This window comes from Ammodytes marinus (assembly GCF_949987685.1).
Source record: "Ammodytes marinus genome assembly, chromosome: 12".
Taxonomy (NCBI): domain Eukaryota; kingdom Metazoa; phylum Chordata; class Actinopteri; order Uranoscopiformes; family Ammodytidae; genus Ammodytes; species Ammodytes marinus.
Genome location: NC_137216.1, coordinates 3,492,204 through 3,511,415, shown reverse-complemented (window position 1 = coordinate 3,511,415; position 19,212 = coordinate 3,492,204). Strand labels below are relative to the sequence as shown.

Sequence of the window (19,212 nt, the reverse complement as noted above, 5' to 3'; positions counted from 1 at the left end):
AAATATGTCCTTTAATCTAAGGGGTGGACGAAATAATAAGAACAGCTGACCACAACGAGGCCATTACACATTCAGTGTTTTTACAAGGTATGACATCACCCCCTCAGCAGCTAATAAGACTTCTTTAAACAGAATCAGAGCTGCTGTTGGGAACATGAGATGTGCTGACTGTGTGAAAAACCCAATGGCTCCTTTGTTTATTAGATATTTTAATCTCAAAAAAAAAATTGGTATTAGGCATTACATTATCCACCAGTGTCACAGCTCAGATAGAACTATATTAAAGACCTACTTCACTGGTGGAAATATGAAGGTGTATTGAACTCATCCATATCTACTTCATTTTGACTGTGTGAGATGTTTCTGTTACACTGGGACAGTTAACTACAGGAAAAAAGCCCTTAAAATTAAAGTGAAAAATTATTTTGACTGTAATTTCCCATTTCTCTGTAGTAAACTTGATAAACTTATATAAAAATAAGGTCAATAAAAAAATGCCCCATTTTAGGCAATGGCAAGATAAAAATCAGAATTTATATAATTTTTGCATTCATGTTGAAGGTAAGGCATCACATTTTAGGTTTTAACTCATTTCTAGTTGATTTATTCATTTCATATGGTCTCAAACCGAGGAACAAACATGCCAAATGACACAAACGAGAAAATAATTTAAATGTTCATATTTTCTGTCAAACTTCAGGATTACTGGCCACTGTGACAACAAATCTAAAAAAAATGTCAAAGGTGTTCTGATATGGATAGTATGGACTGACGTCTGCATGTCCATGACAAAATAAGATTGTGTGTGTATGTGTGTGTGTGTGTGGGGGGGTGTGTGTTTGCATGTGTCATACGATATTAGGGCTGCAAATCTGTACCCCTTGTAATTTCTCTCCTCTCATACACACACACAAGCACACTTTCACACACACACATGCACTTACACATGCACACACACACACACACACAGACATGATGATAAAAGAGGTGATAAAATGGGTACATTTTACTATTCTCTTTCATTTTACCCAATTGCATTGTGTTTTCTGCAGTAAAATGGGAAATCAGCGGCAAAACATTGTTTTCACTTTAATTTAAAGGCGGGTTGCCAAAAAGGTTTGTTATAATGTAAGTCAATGGTAGAAATCTAACTTTTTTTATTCAATTTGACATTATTCAAAAAGTAATAATGCCCCAAATTCAATTTTCTCACCTATTGTTCAGATGAGTGAGCCGGTGATACTAATAATAATCAAAGTTAAAAAAAATATTTGAATATTGAATTTTAGTGTACTTTTCAAAAAAGCGGTTGGTGGTATATGATCGAAACTGACATCTAAAGGGTTCATTTTTAATTGTGATTAATTAAATCATGACATAGATTGAACAACAACCCCTTCATGAAAACTATGGATTTTTATTTTGAAAAAATATTGATCTTTCATAGATTTTATGCAATTTAAAGGTCAACATAGACAAAATATACTTAACGGTCCCAGTGTAACTTTTTTATTCAATCTGACATTAAACAAAAAGTAATAATGCCCCAAATTCAATTTTCTCACCTATTGTTCAGATGGGTGAGCCGGTGATACTAATAATAATCAAAGTTTAATAAAAAAGTTGAATATTGAATGTATGTGTATTTTTCAAAAAAGCGGTAAGTGGTATAAGATCAAAAATGGCAGGGTTAATTTTTATTTGTGATTTATTCAATCACAACATCAATTGAATAATAACCCCTTCATGAAAAAGATTAAGAAAAGAATTGTGAAAAAATATTGATCTTTCATCATTTTAATGCAGTTTAAAGGGCAAAATACACAAAATGTACTTAACGGTCCCAGTGTAACTTTTTTTTAATAGGGCATAAGGGTTAACACTAGGGCTGTCAAATGAACGCGTTAATTTCGATCAATTAATCACAGAAAAATTACTGCGATTACAAAAATTAACGCAGATTACTCGCACTTCTATATTGCCCTTTGACCCGGTGCAAAAGGGGTGAGACGATAGCGCAGCTGCACCTGTAGTTTGACACGGCCCGCACGGGATTAAAGAGTAAAGAAAGAAGCATAGATAGGGCTCTATGGACGTTTTATGGGAAGCTTCGGGCAAATAAGCATGAAGGTAGGAATACGTCTTATGTTATTCTCCGCAGTGTCTGTGCATTATTGATTTAGTGGGTGCCTAATTAACAATGTAGGTTCAAAACAGTATCGCTCAATCTTCCTCCGTGTGTCTCACTGTTGTTTGCTAGCTGCCTCGTTAGCTGGCAGTGCAGCGCCACTTCATTTAGCCTGCTTGTTTTTTGTGGTTTTAAGTAGAAAAGTCGACGAAGTTCCTCATTTTACTTCATCTAGAAACCTGGCTGAGGGGAGGAGACAGAAGTTGAGAGAGAGAGAGAGAGAAAGAGAGAGAGAGAGAGAGAAACTGTAGGCTATACAGATGTTTATAAACAGGCATAAAAGTGTCATAGAAGTATCAACCCAGTCTCACAGTGAAATGTAAAATAGGTACATTGGTCCACAGCGCAAAATGTAGAGATTTCACAATACAGGCCTTGAAATTGTGAATTACCTACATTTGTTCCCCCTATTCATTTCTAATGGCCAGCGTACATGTCACGTGACTTTCAAATCCTCCCGGCCGAAACGAAACCCAAGCTGTGACCGCCATTGCCCCAGCTTTTATTCTGCAGATTTTTAAGATGTATACGCTATTAAATGGGTTTTTGATAACATTGTTAGTGAGAAATGTGTGTCTTACTCTCACAATCTTCACTCAGTGAATGTATACGATGTAGTTTGATGGTTATCACGAATATTATTCTGGACATCGCCAAGAAAATGTAGAAATACAACATTTATACTGGTTGCTATGCTGTTGCTATGACGCTCCTGGCGCTGCCTCAAACCGGAAACAGGAAGCGTTTGAATTATTATTATTTCTTTGCTGTAAATGCTTAATTTGTTGTTCTCTCATTTAAAAAACACATGTTTATTACAGAGGAGGGATGACGTCTACAGAGTCGCCTGCTAACAGCTCCCGTGACAGTTATGAACGTTTTATATTTTCGTTGTCACGAGGAAAGCCAATCAAGAGAGCAGAGCTCAGTCATCCTCCACGGTCAGACAGGAAGTGAAGCGATAAATTACAAAGTAAAATCAGTTTGACACTTCCGGTTTCACCATATGTAATGAATTTAGCTTTCTTGATACGTCATTTAGAGCGATCTGATGATTCTGATCACTCGATATTGCGGACTTTACAGTTAAAATAGCAGGAGAGATCACTTTGCTTGCTTTTTAACCTCTGCATAATCTTGTGGATTAAATTACTTTTTATTTTATTCATTATTTTACATGAAATTACCTTTGAGGGATATCCTTGACACCTATTTTTTTTCTCACCTGCACATTTTGTTACCTTTTACCTTTTACGTTGTATCTTATTTTCTATTGTCTATATCTTTTTAGTTTTTTTATTGTGCAAATAAATTAAATCAAATCAAAAGCATTACATCGGAAACAGGAAGCGTTTTGATGACTTTCGTTTTTTATTTTTATTTTATTCTTTGCTGTAAAAGCTTAATGTAACTGCTAAATTGTGTTCTCTAATTTTTAAAAAACATGTTTATTTAAGAGCAGGGATTACGTCTCCAGAGTTGCCCGCTTACACCTCCTTTTTTTTTATCTCGCAAATAAATTAAATCAAACTTACATTCATCATAAAGAGAGAGAAGAGAAGAAATATATATCATGATTTACTCTCTTCATTGCATTTCCTTTAGACGGACATGCCCTTGAGTGGTGGTGTCTTCTACTTATAGAGCGTTTTAAAATAGAAGGGTATGAAACCTGCAAAATATATGTATATTATTTAAAATAGCAAGTGCTAACAAAAAGCACTTTCCTTGCTTTTTAACCTCTGTATAATTTTTATTTTATTCATTATTTGACATTAAATTACCTTTGAGGTGAGATATCCTTCACCCATTTTTTTTCTCACCTGCACAAGTTACCTTTTACCTTTTACTTTATATCTTATTTTTCTGTGGCCTATTTTTTTATTGTGCAAATAAATTAAATCAAATAATAAGCATGATGGTGAATTGTAGGTGTGTTTAAATGTAGAGTCGTAGAATCTTTACACTGACAACATTAAGACCTTTCCAGCGATGTATTCAGTTGGTGTTCTTATGGCAAGGTTTTGATCTTCTGGGCCCTATTTCAGGTAGCTGGTTTTACATACTCTGAGTTTGATCCTGCGCTCTGAGTTGGTCAACTCAGAGCGCAGGGTTGATGAGTAACTCTGGGTTTTCGGTTACAGAACAGTGGATCAGCGTTGGGTCAATCAACTCTGAGCGTGTTCACTCTGGGTGGAGCGTGTGCATAAAAGCCATCGTCAATGGATCGCTGATAACATGATTCACCATGGAAACAGAAGAAACAAATGCGTGATCCTCCCACTTCTCCACTTCTCACTCCCACTGGAGTTAGAAATATTAACGAATGAGTTTATGGTAGCCTATGGAGAAGAATTAACGGGGATATTGTCACATAACTCTGATCTAATCTCCTCGGCAATTCAGAAAAAAACAGAGCAATCATTTCGCTTCCGTATGAGAAGCCATAGTCTATTTTAAAAAGTTACGCATATCAGCAGTAAAGTAATAAAGCTGGCGCGGCACAGCATTTCTGACAGTGTTTTATATTCGCTGTATAATATGTTGGGAAGCTATAGCCTAATAGCCCACTGTGCAGTAAACAGACTGTCGCTTATTTAAAATGGGGAGTGAAAGACAATTAAGTCCAGTTAAAAACAATACAAATAGGTTTATTAATCTGAATGTAGAGCATGTCACGATGTGTAAGGTGGCCGCCTATATGAACGGACTGAGAACAAGGCTACTGATCAGATAAATGATCGGTCAAACGTAAAATCATCAGGAAATGATAAAAACATCCCGATGGAGATTTCTATGGAGTGATTTTGCTTCAAACTGTACAGGGACGCGTGTGACAGTGACACTCTTTCTTCAGTCGGAGCTGCAGCGTAAAGTGAAAACAAACTCAGGGTAGGTCTAACCACCTATCCAGCAGGTTAGACCCACGGCGTATGTTGCCGCAGTAACTGACTCTCGGTTGCGCTGAACCTGCTACCTGAAACGGAAAACCCTGAGTTTCCACTAACTCAGAGCGAACAAACTCTGGGTTGACTCAAAACCAGCTACCTGAAATAGGCCCCTGATCACTTTTAAAGCCCAATAATGAAAATGAAGCTTTTTGTTTGCTCATTTGTTTTCTTTTGGAAATAATAATCCAAAGGATGTCACTTTCAGAGATTATAATGCAGAACGCTATGCATAATCTAAAATACAGGCCTAAATCAAATATACCTGCATAGATGGATGGATGGATTTGTAGATGGATAATGTAGGCCTACTTTATTTATTGCCATAGGGAAATTGTAGCATTGAAGCAGCAGTTATTGTGGATTGTATTGCAGTTGGCAGGAATGACTTTCTGTAGTGGTTGAATAGCTGAAGGAGCAGTGCTGTCCATTATCTTCAGCAGCTTGTGAATTATCATTCTCTCCACAACCAACTATGGGCCCAAATAGGTAAATAATGATTTGCTCATGAAGTACAGTCTGCTCTGTCCCTCCATGCACAACCCCCATGTTACATTTGCAGTCTGTTGTAGAAGTAAATGCAGGTCTCTGTAGCCCTCCACCATCTCATCCTCTTCCCCCAGGATTCGAGTAGCCAGGCATATTGTTTTCGGCCTAGTGCTCCATTTCATCCAAAAATCCACAACCATCTCGATCATCTTCCTCCCACAACATGCATGGCACAAAACTGTGCCATGCATGGTGCATGCCATGCATGCACCACCCTCAACTGCTGAATATTCTGAATATCTCATTAAAATAGGCCTATGAAGAGAGTGCAGGGATTAAATGAGGGGCATGCAATGAAACATTTCTTAACAGTCTTTAGTCAATTTGGCCATGCTTTCTCTCTCTCTCTCTCTCTCTCACTCACACTCACTCACTCACTCACTCACTCACTCACTCACTCACTCACTCACTCACTCACTGTTAACATAGTCTTCAGTCTGATTGACCATGCTCTCTCTCTCTCTCTCTCTCTCTCTCTCTCTCTCTCTCTCTCTCTCTCTCTCTCACTATCACTCAACACACACACACACACACACACACACACACACACACACACACACACACACACACACACACACACACACACACACACACACACACACACAGTAGGGCTTTAGTGGATGATTTGGTTCAATAGGCCTATTAACTGATATAATATAAGTTTTTAATATATTCTATTTCATAATAAATATAATCAGCCACATGAAATTACATTAAAATCAATATCAGGCTATAAAACAAACATAGTGGCCTTTTGATTCAGTTTGGTGCAGACATGAAAATGGAATGCGCCCATTCAGATGACGTCACAAGCTGAAAGAATGCGGCCCATCACCGGCGGACAGCTCGGAACTCTTTATATGTCCATGCCATGAACTCATAGGCATCGCTTCCATGCTTCATGGGAGCTGCTCGTGAAAAAAAAAACGTTCCTAACTGTCACGGGAGGTGTAAGCGGGCAACTCTGGAGACGTAATCCCTGCTCTTAAATAAACATGTTTTTTAAAAATTAGAGAACACAATTTAGCAGTTACATTAAGCTTTTACAGCAAAGAATAAAATAAAAATAAAAAACGAAAGTCATCAAAACGCTTCCTGTTTCCGGTGTAATGCTTTTGATTTGATTTAATTTATTTGCACAATAAAAAAACTAAAAAGATATAGACAATAGAAAATAAGATACAACGTAAAAGGTAAAAGGTAACAAAGTGTGCAGGTGAGAAAAAAATAGGTGTCAAGGATATCCCTCAAAGGTAATTTCATGTAAAAATAATGAATAAAATAAAAAGTAATTTAATCCACAAGATTATGCAGAGGTTAAAAAGCAAGCAAAGTGATCTCTCCTGCTATTTTAACTGTAAAGTCCGCAACATCGAGTGATCAGAATCATCAGATCGCTCTAAATGACATATTTACTTACTTACTGCCCTTTATGCCTAGTGGCATGTAGGGCAGCAACAAAGGATCTCCACTCCTGTCTGTTTTGGGCGAGCTTTTGGATAGAACTCCAGGTCTGCTTCATGGCTTTCAGTTCTTTCTCCACTGTTCGACGCCAGGTCTCTTTGGGTCGTCCTCTCTTTCGAGTGCCTTCAGGTGTCCAGTGTAGGGCGGTTCTTGTAATGTAATCCTGTTCTTTTCGCATGATGTGTCCAATCCATCTCCACCGCCTTCTTGTAATAATGGTCTCTATACTTTCTTGGTTTGTCCGAGCAAGTAATTGCTGGTTGGAGATGGTGTTAGGCCAGAAGATACGTAAGATTATTCTGAGATTTCTTGTGTGGAATACAGAGATCTTGGAAAGGTCTTTCTCCGTCATCCTCCAGCATTCAGAGCTGTATAGTAAGGTGGAGAGAACACAGCTCTGGTATAACTTGAGTTTGGTGTTGATGCTGTACTTCGTGGACTTCCACACATTGTTGATCATTCTGAATGTGTTTCTTGCCTTGTTGAGACGGCTTTTGATGTCATTGCCTGTTCCTCCATCATATCTTAAAATGCTTCCCAGATATGAAAACTCTTCTGTTGTGGGTATATTTATTCCATTTATTTGTATAGGTGAAGGGTTTTGTGTGTTTAAGGTCATCACCTCTGTTTTCTTCAGGCTTATGTTCAGTCCTATTTGTTGTGCAAATCTGTTGACACGGGATGTTTTTTCTTGCATATGTTGGTGTGTATGGGAAACCAGTGCCAAGTCGTCTGCAAAGTCTAGGTCTTCAAGAGTTGTAAATAGTGTCCATCTGATGCCCCTAGGTTGATCTTCAGTTGTTCTTCGCATCACCCAGTCTATGACGATATTGAAGAGTAATGCGGACATCACGCATCCTTGCCTCACTCCAGTCTTGACTTCAAAAGTGTGGTTGCTGTTTCCTACTTGGCATGTGAAGTTAGTGTAAAAACCCTTTATGACGAGGATGATTTCTTGTGGAATCCCATACAAACGTAGAATTCGCCATAAACTGTCCCTGTGGATGCTGTCAAATGCCTTCTCGAAGTCTACAAAATTGATATACAGCTGTCTTTGCCATTCTGTGCACTGCTCTATGATGTTGCGCAGAGTAAAAATGTGGTCGGCACACCCTCTTCCTTTCCGAAACCCTGCTTGTTCTCTTCTGAGCTGCTTGTCTATTGCATCTGAAATTCTTTGTATGATGACTTTTGATAGTATTTTACTTGGAATTGACAAAAGGGTAATTCCACGCCAGTTGTCGCAGCTTTTTAGGGAACCTTTCTTGGGTATCTTTACGATTACACCCTTTGACCAGTCGTTTGGTATTGTTTTCCCAATGACATATCAAGAAAGCTAAATTCATTACATATGGTGAAACCGGAAGTGTCAAACTGATTTTACTTTGTAATTTATCGCTTCACTTCCTGTCTGACCGTGGAGGATGACTGAGCTCTGCTCTCTTGATTGGCTTTCCTCGTGACAACGAAAATATAAAACGTTCATAACTGTCACGGGAGCTGTTAGCAGGCGACTCTGTAGACGTCATCCCTCCTCTGTAATAAACATGTGTTTTTTTAAATGAGAGAACAACAAATTAAGCATTTACAGCAAAGAAATAATAATAATTCAAACGCTTCCTGTTTCCGGTTTGAGGCGGCGCCAGGAGCGTCATAGCAACAGCATAGCAACCAGTATAAATGTTGTATTTCTACATTTTCTTGGCGATGTCCAGAATAATATTCGTGATAACCATCAAACTACATCGTATACATTCACTGAGTGAAGATTGTGAGAGTAAGACACACATTTCTCACTAACAATGTTATCAAAAATCCATTTAATAGCTTATACATCTTAAAAATCTGCAGAATAAAAGCTGGGGCAATGGCGGTCACAGCTTGGGTTTCGTTTCGGCCGGGAGGATTTGAAAGTCACGTGACATGTACGCTGGCCATTAGAAATGAATAGGGGGAACAAATGTAGGTAATTCACAATTTCAAGGCCTGTATTGTGAAATCTCTACATTTTGCGCTGTGGACCAATGTACCTATTTTACATTTCACTGTGAGACTGGGTTGGAAGTATGCGATTAATTTATATTAATTAATCACAGAGCCTGTAATTAATTCGATAATTTTTTTTAATGGCTTGACAGCCCTAGTTAACACCAACATGTCAAGTTTCTAAACACCTAAGTGTCGATGTGATGAAACACACAGGCTTTCCTAACTTCCCAGTGAAGTTGACCATTTGGACTATGTTATTTTAAATGCAATAGCAGCAATCATTTAGGCAAGGGGGGGGGGGGGACCTATTCTCCAAATGCATCACACATCCATTTGTGAGTAATGATAACACATATCCGCTGAACTTTTGATTATTAGATTAGATTTGGACTGGTGTGGTGTGGTGTTGATAACATTTAGTTAGGTTTCCAACACTTTCATGCCAGTTTCACTCACTTGCGCAAGGTAGTTATTTTTGTCCTTATAAAATGTTGTATTAAATATCCAGTGTTTTATAATGCAATTTTCAAAATGTAATATCTGTTCTTTAACTTGCTCTAACATTCCCTCTGTCATAGCCCACACTCAGCGGGACAAACAGCCAATAGAGTGACTATTCAGTGTGATTCATCAGCATTACCGGCAGAGCACTAACTTTATTATAACAGATCTTATCTAGTCTGCCCTGTTCACCATTGGAAATCTCCAGGTCTTTAGAACTCTTTCTTCTTTGTCCAAGTCATGTCCAGAGGGCTTGTGGTGTTGCAAAGAGGTAGAGAGAGAGGGAACCGGCCAGATGGGTAACACATACACACACACACATACACACACATACACACACATAGACACACGCACACACACACCACCAACACACAAGCTCACACACACAAGTTCACACACAGATTGTCTTGGAGATATGGGGTGCAGATGAATTTTGGATCAGCTTTCATACACCACTGTGTCTCGCCAGCCAAACACATGCACACACACACACACACACACACACACACACACACACACACACACACACACACACACACACACACAAACACAGGCACATTGTTTTTCTAACAGAAGCACATTCTGGTTTTGACCTTGTTGAACTCAATTGCAAAAAAAGAATATCCCTACTTTTGATGTTTTAGGAATGGTCTGTGTTTAAGGGATAACAGTGGTCTTTGTTTCATGGAGAAGAGACACACTATTCATTTGATTCCAAACAGATACAAACATTCAAAAATGTTGCCTATAAATAATATTACTAAAACAAAATGCTATGTGGGAACTGATGTCAGACAATGTTGTTTCTTTATTTGTTTGACAAATGATAAGAAACTGTGTGTTTAGCCCATGTGGTTTCATAATGCTGCTCTGTGCTGTCTGTATGTTTCTGACTGGAATACACATGTGTTCTGCTGTTACTGTAACATACCTACCTACAGCTTGTTCCCCTTCAATACATGTGGAGAAGATTAAGCTCAGCTGTGACTGGAGGCAAAGGGAACCATGAGGCAACTCTGTTTGATTGTATGTAGCGCCATCTTGTGGGGATTCTTTAGAGCTGTTCATAGATATAAAGACCTAGAAGACCAGGAGGAGGGGGACGATAACGTTGAATTCAACATACAGTACAGCTCAGGAAAAAATGAAGCGACCACTCCAAATGATCAGTGTCTCTTGTTTGAGTAGAATGAACATTTTGGTTTCATAATATAAACTACTGACCATATAACTACCAAATTCCCTTAAAATAGCATTTCCATTAAGTAATGTATATATGAAAATTTAAGAAGAATGCAGGGTCTCTTATTTTTTTCCAGAGCTGTATAATGATTAGCATTATAAGGGAAACAACAGAAATTCAACAGACTACACATTCAACATGTAAGTACTATATTGTTTAGCACTTTTATGAATCTTAGTAAGTCTGAAGAAGTATACTACTGACATGAAACAAGTATCCAGTCGGGGGGCAAGGCACTTAACCCACCTTGCCTCGTGTGAATGTCGATAGTTAGCCTGCTATCGGTGTATGAATGTGTGTGCGATTGGTAAAGTGGGAATGGGAACAGGTCTCCCTTGAAAAAGAGTCTTCGGTCTCAATGGGATATACCTGTATAAATAAAGGTAAGAGAAGAGATCCACACATCCTCATACAATAGCAAATCAAAGTGACTCTTAAAGATCTACTTCACCGGTTGGAATAGGAAGGTGTATTGAACTTGGAGATCCTATGTAGTATAAATGTGCAAAGAAAAATTAAATCGGATCATCCTAGCCTGAGAAATGGCAGAAAGAGTGTTTTAGGGTCTCACTGTCTAACCCTACATTTTCCTTCTTGTGACATCACAGTAAGGGTTGGATTAACAGGACAGCTGGGCCAAGGGAAGACTGAGGAAAGAAAAACCTCATTCATTATATTATAATAGTGATTTTATAATGATAGAACGCTGGTTCCGTATGGGTGAAGTATTCCTTTAACCTCAGAGGCTCATATGACCATGGCGTGTGAGAGTGTTAGGCCACACAGTGGTGTACATTCATAAACTAACAACACTCAAAGTTATTAGTTAAACAGTTAGTTAAACAGTCATGCTGAATTGTATTTCGATATAACAACACAACTGTATAAAAAAGGATTGCAAGAACAGGAAAACATTGAAGTAAATAAATGCATGAGACCTTTAGAAGGATAAGCTTCTAAATGCTTATCCTTCATTGGGGCCCTTGTCCTTTTAGCTATTTAGGAAAACTGTCAATTTGATATTTGACCTTAGGAAAAAAACAGCAGAGAATCTTGAACATAATCTACTCCATCCACGTACAACATATCAACACATAAAACTGAAGACTGGCGAATCATGTGAAACTGAAAAGTATTTATTAATGTAATAATAAATAGTTTTCATTAATAACTGAATAATTCCCAAATAGAAAGGATAAACACCAACACTGGGGTTTGAACTATCTGGCAACATCAGATGTTTAGTTTTAGTTTAGTTTATTTATTTAGCACACATTAACATGAATGGTGCAAGGAGGGAACGAAGCCCAATGGGCTTGTACAGAGTTCCACCCCTATAATCTTATACTATACCATCTAGATGTATTTATTACAACTAGCCTGTGTTAATACTATAGTATTATTCTATTTCTCTATGAAGCAGTTGTTTTATTTATTATAATTATTAATAAACAAAAAATAAACAGAATTGTTATTGAACATGTGCATTCCACATAGGCCTCTATTTAAGATAAGACACGGGAGCCTGTATTGTCATTGTACAGTCTCATGCATTGGGATCGCCAACTCAAGGTGCATGGGCATGAAAACCAGATAAGTTTATTGTGACTACTTTTAGCTCAACAAATAGGCCTATATTAATATGTATTTCCCTGAATAGTTGTTTTTCTGAAATCCTTTTTTGTGAAAACTATGATTTGTATTGTATTTGTATTTATTTCAAATGATATTTACATATTTATATATATATATATATAAATATATATATATATATATATTTATATATATATATATATATATATATATATATATATATATATTTATATATAAATATATATATATATATATATATACATATTTATATATATATATATATATTTATATATATATATATATATATAAATATGTATATATATATATATTTATATATAAATATATATATAAATATATATATATATACATATTTATATATATATATATATTTATATATATATATATATATATAAATATGTATATATATATATATTTATATATATATATATATATAAATATATATATATATATATATTTATATATATATATATTTATATATATATATATATATATATATATATATAAATATATATATATATATATATATTTATATATAAATATATATATAAATATATACATATATACATATTTATATATATATATATATATATATATATAAATATATATATATATATATATATTTATATATATATATATATATATAAATATGTAAATATCATTTGAAATAAATACAAATACAATACAAATATATCATATTATATAATATACTATATTATTTAATATATATATATATAATATATAGTACGTATAGCGTCCAGTGTGTTTGAGGCGTGAGCTTACTATACATACTATGCATACTGTCTATGGGCGTGAGGTTATTAATGACTAAGTGCTGCTTTCTAATAAAGATGACAGGACGTCCGGCTCCTTTAGAGTTCCACCATGTTTACACCAATCCGGAGGAACAAGCACGTGAGTACATAACATGCAGGCTGCCTGCAGTACACGGCCTGACCACAGAGGGGCAGCACATGTAAACACATGGAATCTTACACAACCTCTTATCAAACGCTGAAGGCGAGTTCTGTAACATGGTGCAGCACCTCTTCGTTATACTCCTGCCCAGCTGAAGGTAAGTCATTCACACAGGTCAGCGACAATTCAGTTGAATTCATAATGTAGCCCATATGCGAAACACATCCCTTGTATTCCGTTGGTTGTATGTTAAGTTGACTGCTATAGTGTACCTCTCCTTACAATGTTTTGAAGTCCTTCATCTTGTATGTTGACTTGATGCAGCTAAGAACTGTGTGTGAAAGCATGGACGTCCACTGACAGTGTCTTTCCTTGTTTGTATGTTGTTCTGTAATAGTAAGGGACTGAAACATCACCATGAAGTCCATCGCTTGTATCTCGTCGTCTGTCAGAGCGGCGTGTCACCACACCTCCTCGGCTTGTTTTCCTCTCAATCGTGCGCTAACTATGTGCACTCCAGTGGGCAGATGCTCTAAAGAGGATCTTTCCACCAGAACTGTAGTTGGCCAACAACCGTGCGTAACCGCTGCTGTGCCTGTGCGTACTTTCCATGGCACGCGCGTAAACACGGCGGTCGTCCATCAGGTGAGTGCGGCCCATTTCCCCAAACCGGGGCCGCTCTTACCAAGGAAAAAGGACGACGAATTGACCTTGTGCCAGTTTAGCAGACCTGTGCCAATGGACAAAACGTCAAGCCCAGTCCCACACATGTCTCCATACAGCCCATTCATCAAACCAAAGGGCTCTGAAGCTGCACCAGTCAATGCCAATGTCCTCCGACTGAGAAATGAGTACCTGGACTGTGTAGGGTTTGCCGTAGAAGAGGACACACTCTCTCCCGGCGAGGCGGCCAGAGTGTACTCCCTGCTGGCTCTGTGTTATGACGCTGCCAGTCAACAGCAGGCTCTCATGCTGTCCACACTGAACAGACGCACACAGAGGCTGGTTCACCGGCTCAAAGCCAGTCAAGTCAGCAACATACTGCAGGCCCTGTCTAAGCTACCGCAGAGAGAGGTGGGTTAGAGCGTTTCAGTCACTCTTTTTATCCAAGCTGTGGAATGAGATTTCACTTTAGAACATGTTGTAACTTAATGTTTGTTAAAGCTGTAGTCTGTGCTGTAGGTCTCTTAAGGGACACTGCTTTATTTACATTGCCAAAAGTGTCCCCCCCCACACTGTCTTAAAGTATGAATATGGCTTTTTGTTGGACAGGCCATTTCTCTGGTGCTGAGGCTGAGTAACAGAGCGTCCAGAGTCTTCAAAGCTTTCAGCGACGATGAAGTCATAAAGGTCCTGTCTGCTCTGGCCATCATGGGTCAGCATGATGAAGAGATGCTAGCTGCTATGGAGAAACACCTACCAGGTCAGCTCTATGGGCACAGCCTTCATTCTAGACACATTCATGCCTTTCTCTCTTTTAAAGGGGGAGTCAGCGATTATGTTGAGGGCTTGTTGTCAAATCCACTTTGTCAAAATGAGTGAATATAACCTCACGCTTTGCTAAAAACTAACTACTAAGGGTAGCCTGTAAACATAGGGACAAACCACAGCTAACAAGATGCCCATTTACAGAACCTAGTCTGTGTATGAACACTGGATATGTGTTCTCAGCGCACTCAAAGTACGTACAGTTAGCAGATTGTGAGGAGATATTCTCTGATTTTCACCAAAAATGGATTTCGACTACAAGCACAACTGCTGACTGTACCTTTAATTCATAAAGATGTTCTAGTCATGTTGGTGGCAACACTATAAGGATGAGAAGATCTCTAAGATGAGCTTACAGTTCTCTGCTGCGGTGTGTGTGTGTCAGGGAGGCTGGGGAAGTGTGATCCAGAGCTGATCAGCACCGTGATGGAGTACTGTCTGCAGATGAGGTGTCGCTCTGAGCCCATCTTCGAGGCTGTGGCCGAGAACTTTGTCTGCAACGCTGAGAGACACAGCACCCTGCAGATAGCCAAACAGATTGTTGCCATGGGGCGACTCAACTATCTGCCACAGGTGAGGGCTGTTTGTAAGACTGCATGTAAACTCAAAAGTGTTTGAAACGTATTTGATTGATTGGAAAATATGTGTCTGCAGCTTGGGGGGCCAATTGGAAGCCACTTTTAAAGGTGCACAGAGGAGCTTTCAGATTTTTTTTTCATTCTTGCACCCCCTTTGGACAAAAGCGGTAGTGTTTTTACATAGCCAGCTGTTGTTCCTGGATGAGCGTACCGATGACAAAGGCATTAAGAAAAACTATATAAAAATTGCATTCTTTGCACTGATGGTCTTGTATGTCATTTATGATCATCAGAGTAAAAATGAGACTGTTTCAGAAATATAAAAAAGTTCCTCGTAGCAGCTTTTAATATCAATTCAATCATTTAAAATTACTGAGTGATGATCATTTAGTTTTAGGAAAAAGTAAAAAAATAAAATTTTAAGCACTGTGTAAATAAAGTCTGTTCTAATGAATCCCATCTCTACTCGTCAGTGCTCCAGTCACATGTTCAAGAAGCTGGAGAGCATTTTGTCTACGCGCTTCTCCCACTTCCAGCCTCGCTCCCTGATAGAAGTGCTGCACGCCTGCATCCACCTGGAACGCTTCCCACTCAACTACATGTCCAGAGTCTTCAGCCCACACTTCCTACAGAGGCTGCAAGGTGTGTGTGTGTGTGTGTGTGTGTGTGTGTGTGTGTGTGTGTGTGTGTGTGTGTGTGTGTGTGTGTGTGTGTGTGTGTGTGTGTGTGTGTGTGTGTGTGTGTGTGTGTGTGTGTGTGTGTGTGTGTGTGTGTGTGTGTGTGTGTGTGTGTGTGTGTGTGTTCCTTTGCTTCCTGGTTGATTCAGAAGGCATAGTTAAAGGAATATTGTCAGGGTCAGTCCTGCTGTTTTTTTCTGCACTGTAAATAATTTTCATAATCTATCATTTATTTATGTCTATAATTTGGTTGATATTGTGAACATTATAGGCATCACAAAAGTAAACGTATTACATTGTATGTCTCAACAACTATTCACTTTACAGCACATGGCTGAACTACATGTCAGTGTATGTAATATGTACTGTACACACAGTATGTAACATATTATGTAATGCTAGTTGCCCTTGTCTGTGGTACAGCACAGGGGGAACCATTGGACAAGAACGCACTGGGACAACTGACACAGCTCCACCTCTCCACCTCATTAGAGTGCACTCACTACTGGGTGAGTATCACACTGATGTACTGTATATCTTATGTGCCAGCACTTTTATAGTAACCTGAGTCAATGAAGCATAAGCTATGTATTTTCTTATTTATTTTAGAAAGATTTTTGAGTGGGATCATTGCGAACTAATGATTTCTCCTTGTGTTCTTCCTTATCAGGGTCCCAGACTGCCCTACTTCTTCCACGTGAAGAAGTTCTACACCGTGGACCAGGCCTTTGAGACGCCTATGGAGAGTCTCCTGTATAAACGGGTGAAAGGGCCGCTCACACAGCTGCTGGGAGGAAACGTTTACTCCACCAAAGTCTCAACTCACTGTGGATACACTATAGGTAAGCAATAGCCAAACAAATGTACACAACTAGTTATGATCCAATTGTGGAAGTGCCAATGTAATGCCACCACATTCTCAACGTAAAGTTAAAGTAAACTGCATCAGTGTCACCATTTATTTACCAACAGTGCATGTGTAACTTGAGGAGATACATACATAATATAAAGAACCTTTCGCGTGTATCCACCCAAACATTACAAATGAATTGTGCTACTCTCGCTGTACTCACATGTACTAAGTTGTTCTCTTTCAATTTTCTGTCCAGATGTGGAAATCTGTCTGGACGAGAATGGATATATTCTGCCTCTGTCGGAGTGGGATCACACTTACAGAAGGTAAGAGCCACAGTCTGCAGCACAGTGGAATGTGCAGTTAGGAAGAGTTCATATCCAAATATCTGTAAACAATAAATATCAGATTGACACATTAATCATCGTACATGTTTGAAAGTGAACAACCCCTTGGCCTGTTGACAGTAGTTATAAGTGGGCTGCATGACAATTGCACTATTTAAGTTAAGTTAAGTTACTTTATTAGTCAATGGTTACATTGAAATGTCTTTCTGCATATCCCCTCTCAAGTAACCACACTTTGGAGGGGGTCAGAGCGCAGGGTCAGCTGTAATACAGCGCCCCTGGAGCAGTTTTGGGGTGAATTGTCTTGCTCAAGGACACAATGGTAGAGATGGTGGGCACCGTAGACGTAATACCAGCCTCTGCTAATTTTACAACTAACACCCTTCTGTCCGGTGCCGGGGATCCAACCAGAGACCATGGTTACTGGTTGGCCACCTTTCCTCTAGGCCATCCTACCAATACTTCTTGATAATTTTTAACTTTTTCTTCATGTTCTATTCATGTGTAGGATGGCACTGTTTCTGGATGGTGAGAATCGTTTCTGCAACAACACACACCACCTGCTGGGGAAGGAAGCCACTAAAAGGAGACACGTCCGCCGGATGGGCTATGAGGTGGTGCAGGTACGTAAGGCTTGAGAAAATGTGTACATCTCCACAAAGGCATTGGCAAAGATGATGAACTTCTGTTAAACTACATTTCTACCACTACGTCATTGCATTTTTAGGCAATGAGCTCCATCATAACACCTTGGCATGAAATCCATTCAAAATAGTTTTTATCACAACATGCACCACAAACATCTCTGCTCCTTTCCCCCTTTCAGATCCCTTACTTTGAATTTGAGAAGCTGAGAAGTCAGGAGGAACAGGTCCAATATCTTCACAACAAGATCTTCCCCACCATCTTCAAGTTCAATCACACATGTTCAACCAGAGATTCCTCAGAGACTTTGATAGGCTGATCCTCTTGTTACTTTACAAATCGACCAACCTTCCAAAGGAGTGCATCTACACATTTGGTTTAGAAGCTATGAAGAAGATACAAGGCTTGGCAGAAAAAAAAACTGTATGGGTTGGACAACATCAGTGCAAATCTTACTGTCTGGAAATAAAACATTTCCTATGCGTATAAGTGCCTTATAACCCAGGTGTTATTTAACTGAAGTTACTGTAAAAAAAAATATACATTGGTGACCTTTTGTCATTTCTGTTCCCACCTTCCATTAGTTGTCTGTTATATTATGAAACAAGGTGCACTTTGATTATCAAAGTAAAGACAATCTCAATGGATAGTTTCACAAGGACAAGTGTTTAACACCAAGGCATTTGATATCATATGAAGAAAAATAAAACATTCTTTTGAAAATGCAGCTGCTACAAAGGGGAAGACATAGCCGCTAAGAGACTAAAATGATAATTGTTGTGCTATTTTTGTATTCTGTTTTTAATGTATTATGCTGTTGCTATGTATAGTGTATGTGATAACGTAATACAAAATATTAAATGCAAACATTGAGTGGCAGTGTAGTGTCTTCAACCTTTTTTCTGTTGTTGTTCTGCTATTTGTACCCTAGTACCTGATTTCCTTTGGGCTAGAACATAAAATGTGACCTCATTCACTGGACAAGGTTTGAAAATTAAAATAAAAAATGTACATGAGATGTGCAAATGTGTGACATGGTTGGAATATGCCTTTATTTGATGTCTGAAGATGAACCATAAATGTGCTTATTATGCTTTGGACTGGTGGTTGATTCATTAAAAAAGGAATCCCTGACAACAGTTTGTTCAAACATGCTCAGTGTCCAAAAAATGTGCAGGGTCTAAAAGGTGTGAAAACAAAGTTAGAAATATAT

The 19,212-nt window shown here is 38.3% G+C and overlaps 1 protein-coding gene across 1 annotated transcript; it reads left to right on the top strand.

The window, feature by feature from the left end:
• Window positions 1–13,853: 13,853 nt before the first annotated feature.
• On the top strand, window positions 13,854–18,546 carry LOC307258929 (FAST kinase domain-containing protein 3, mitochondrial-like). The gene is made up of 9 exons (XM_080038613.1): window positions 13,854–14,485; window positions 14,684–14,834; window positions 15,285–15,472; window positions 15,951–16,119; window positions 16,578–16,663; window positions 16,825–16,996; window positions 17,264–17,333; window positions 17,863–17,977; window positions 18,181–18,546. The coding sequence occupies exons 1-9, from the start codon at window positions 13,919–13,921 to the stop codon at window positions 18,316–18,318; spliced, it is 1,656 nt and encodes a 551-aa protein (XP_079894739.1). The 5' UTR covers window positions 13,854–13,918; the 3' UTR covers window positions 18,319–18,546.
• The last annotated feature ends 666 nt before the right edge of the window (window positions 18,547–19,212 follow it).

Coding starts and splice junctions, on each gene's coding strand:
- LOC307258929 (XM_080038613.1), top strand. CDS start 13,919: ATGTGCACTCCAGTGGGCAGATGCTCTAAAGAGGATCTTTCCACCAGA. Junction 14,486..14,683: donor CTAAGCTACCGCAGAGAGAG/GTGGGTTAGAGC, acceptor TTTGTTGGACAG/GCCATTTCTCTGGTGCTGAG. Junction 16,997..17,263: donor TCACTGTGGATACACTATAG/GTAAGCAATAGC, acceptor TTTTCTGTCCAG/ATGTGGAAATCTGTCTGGAC.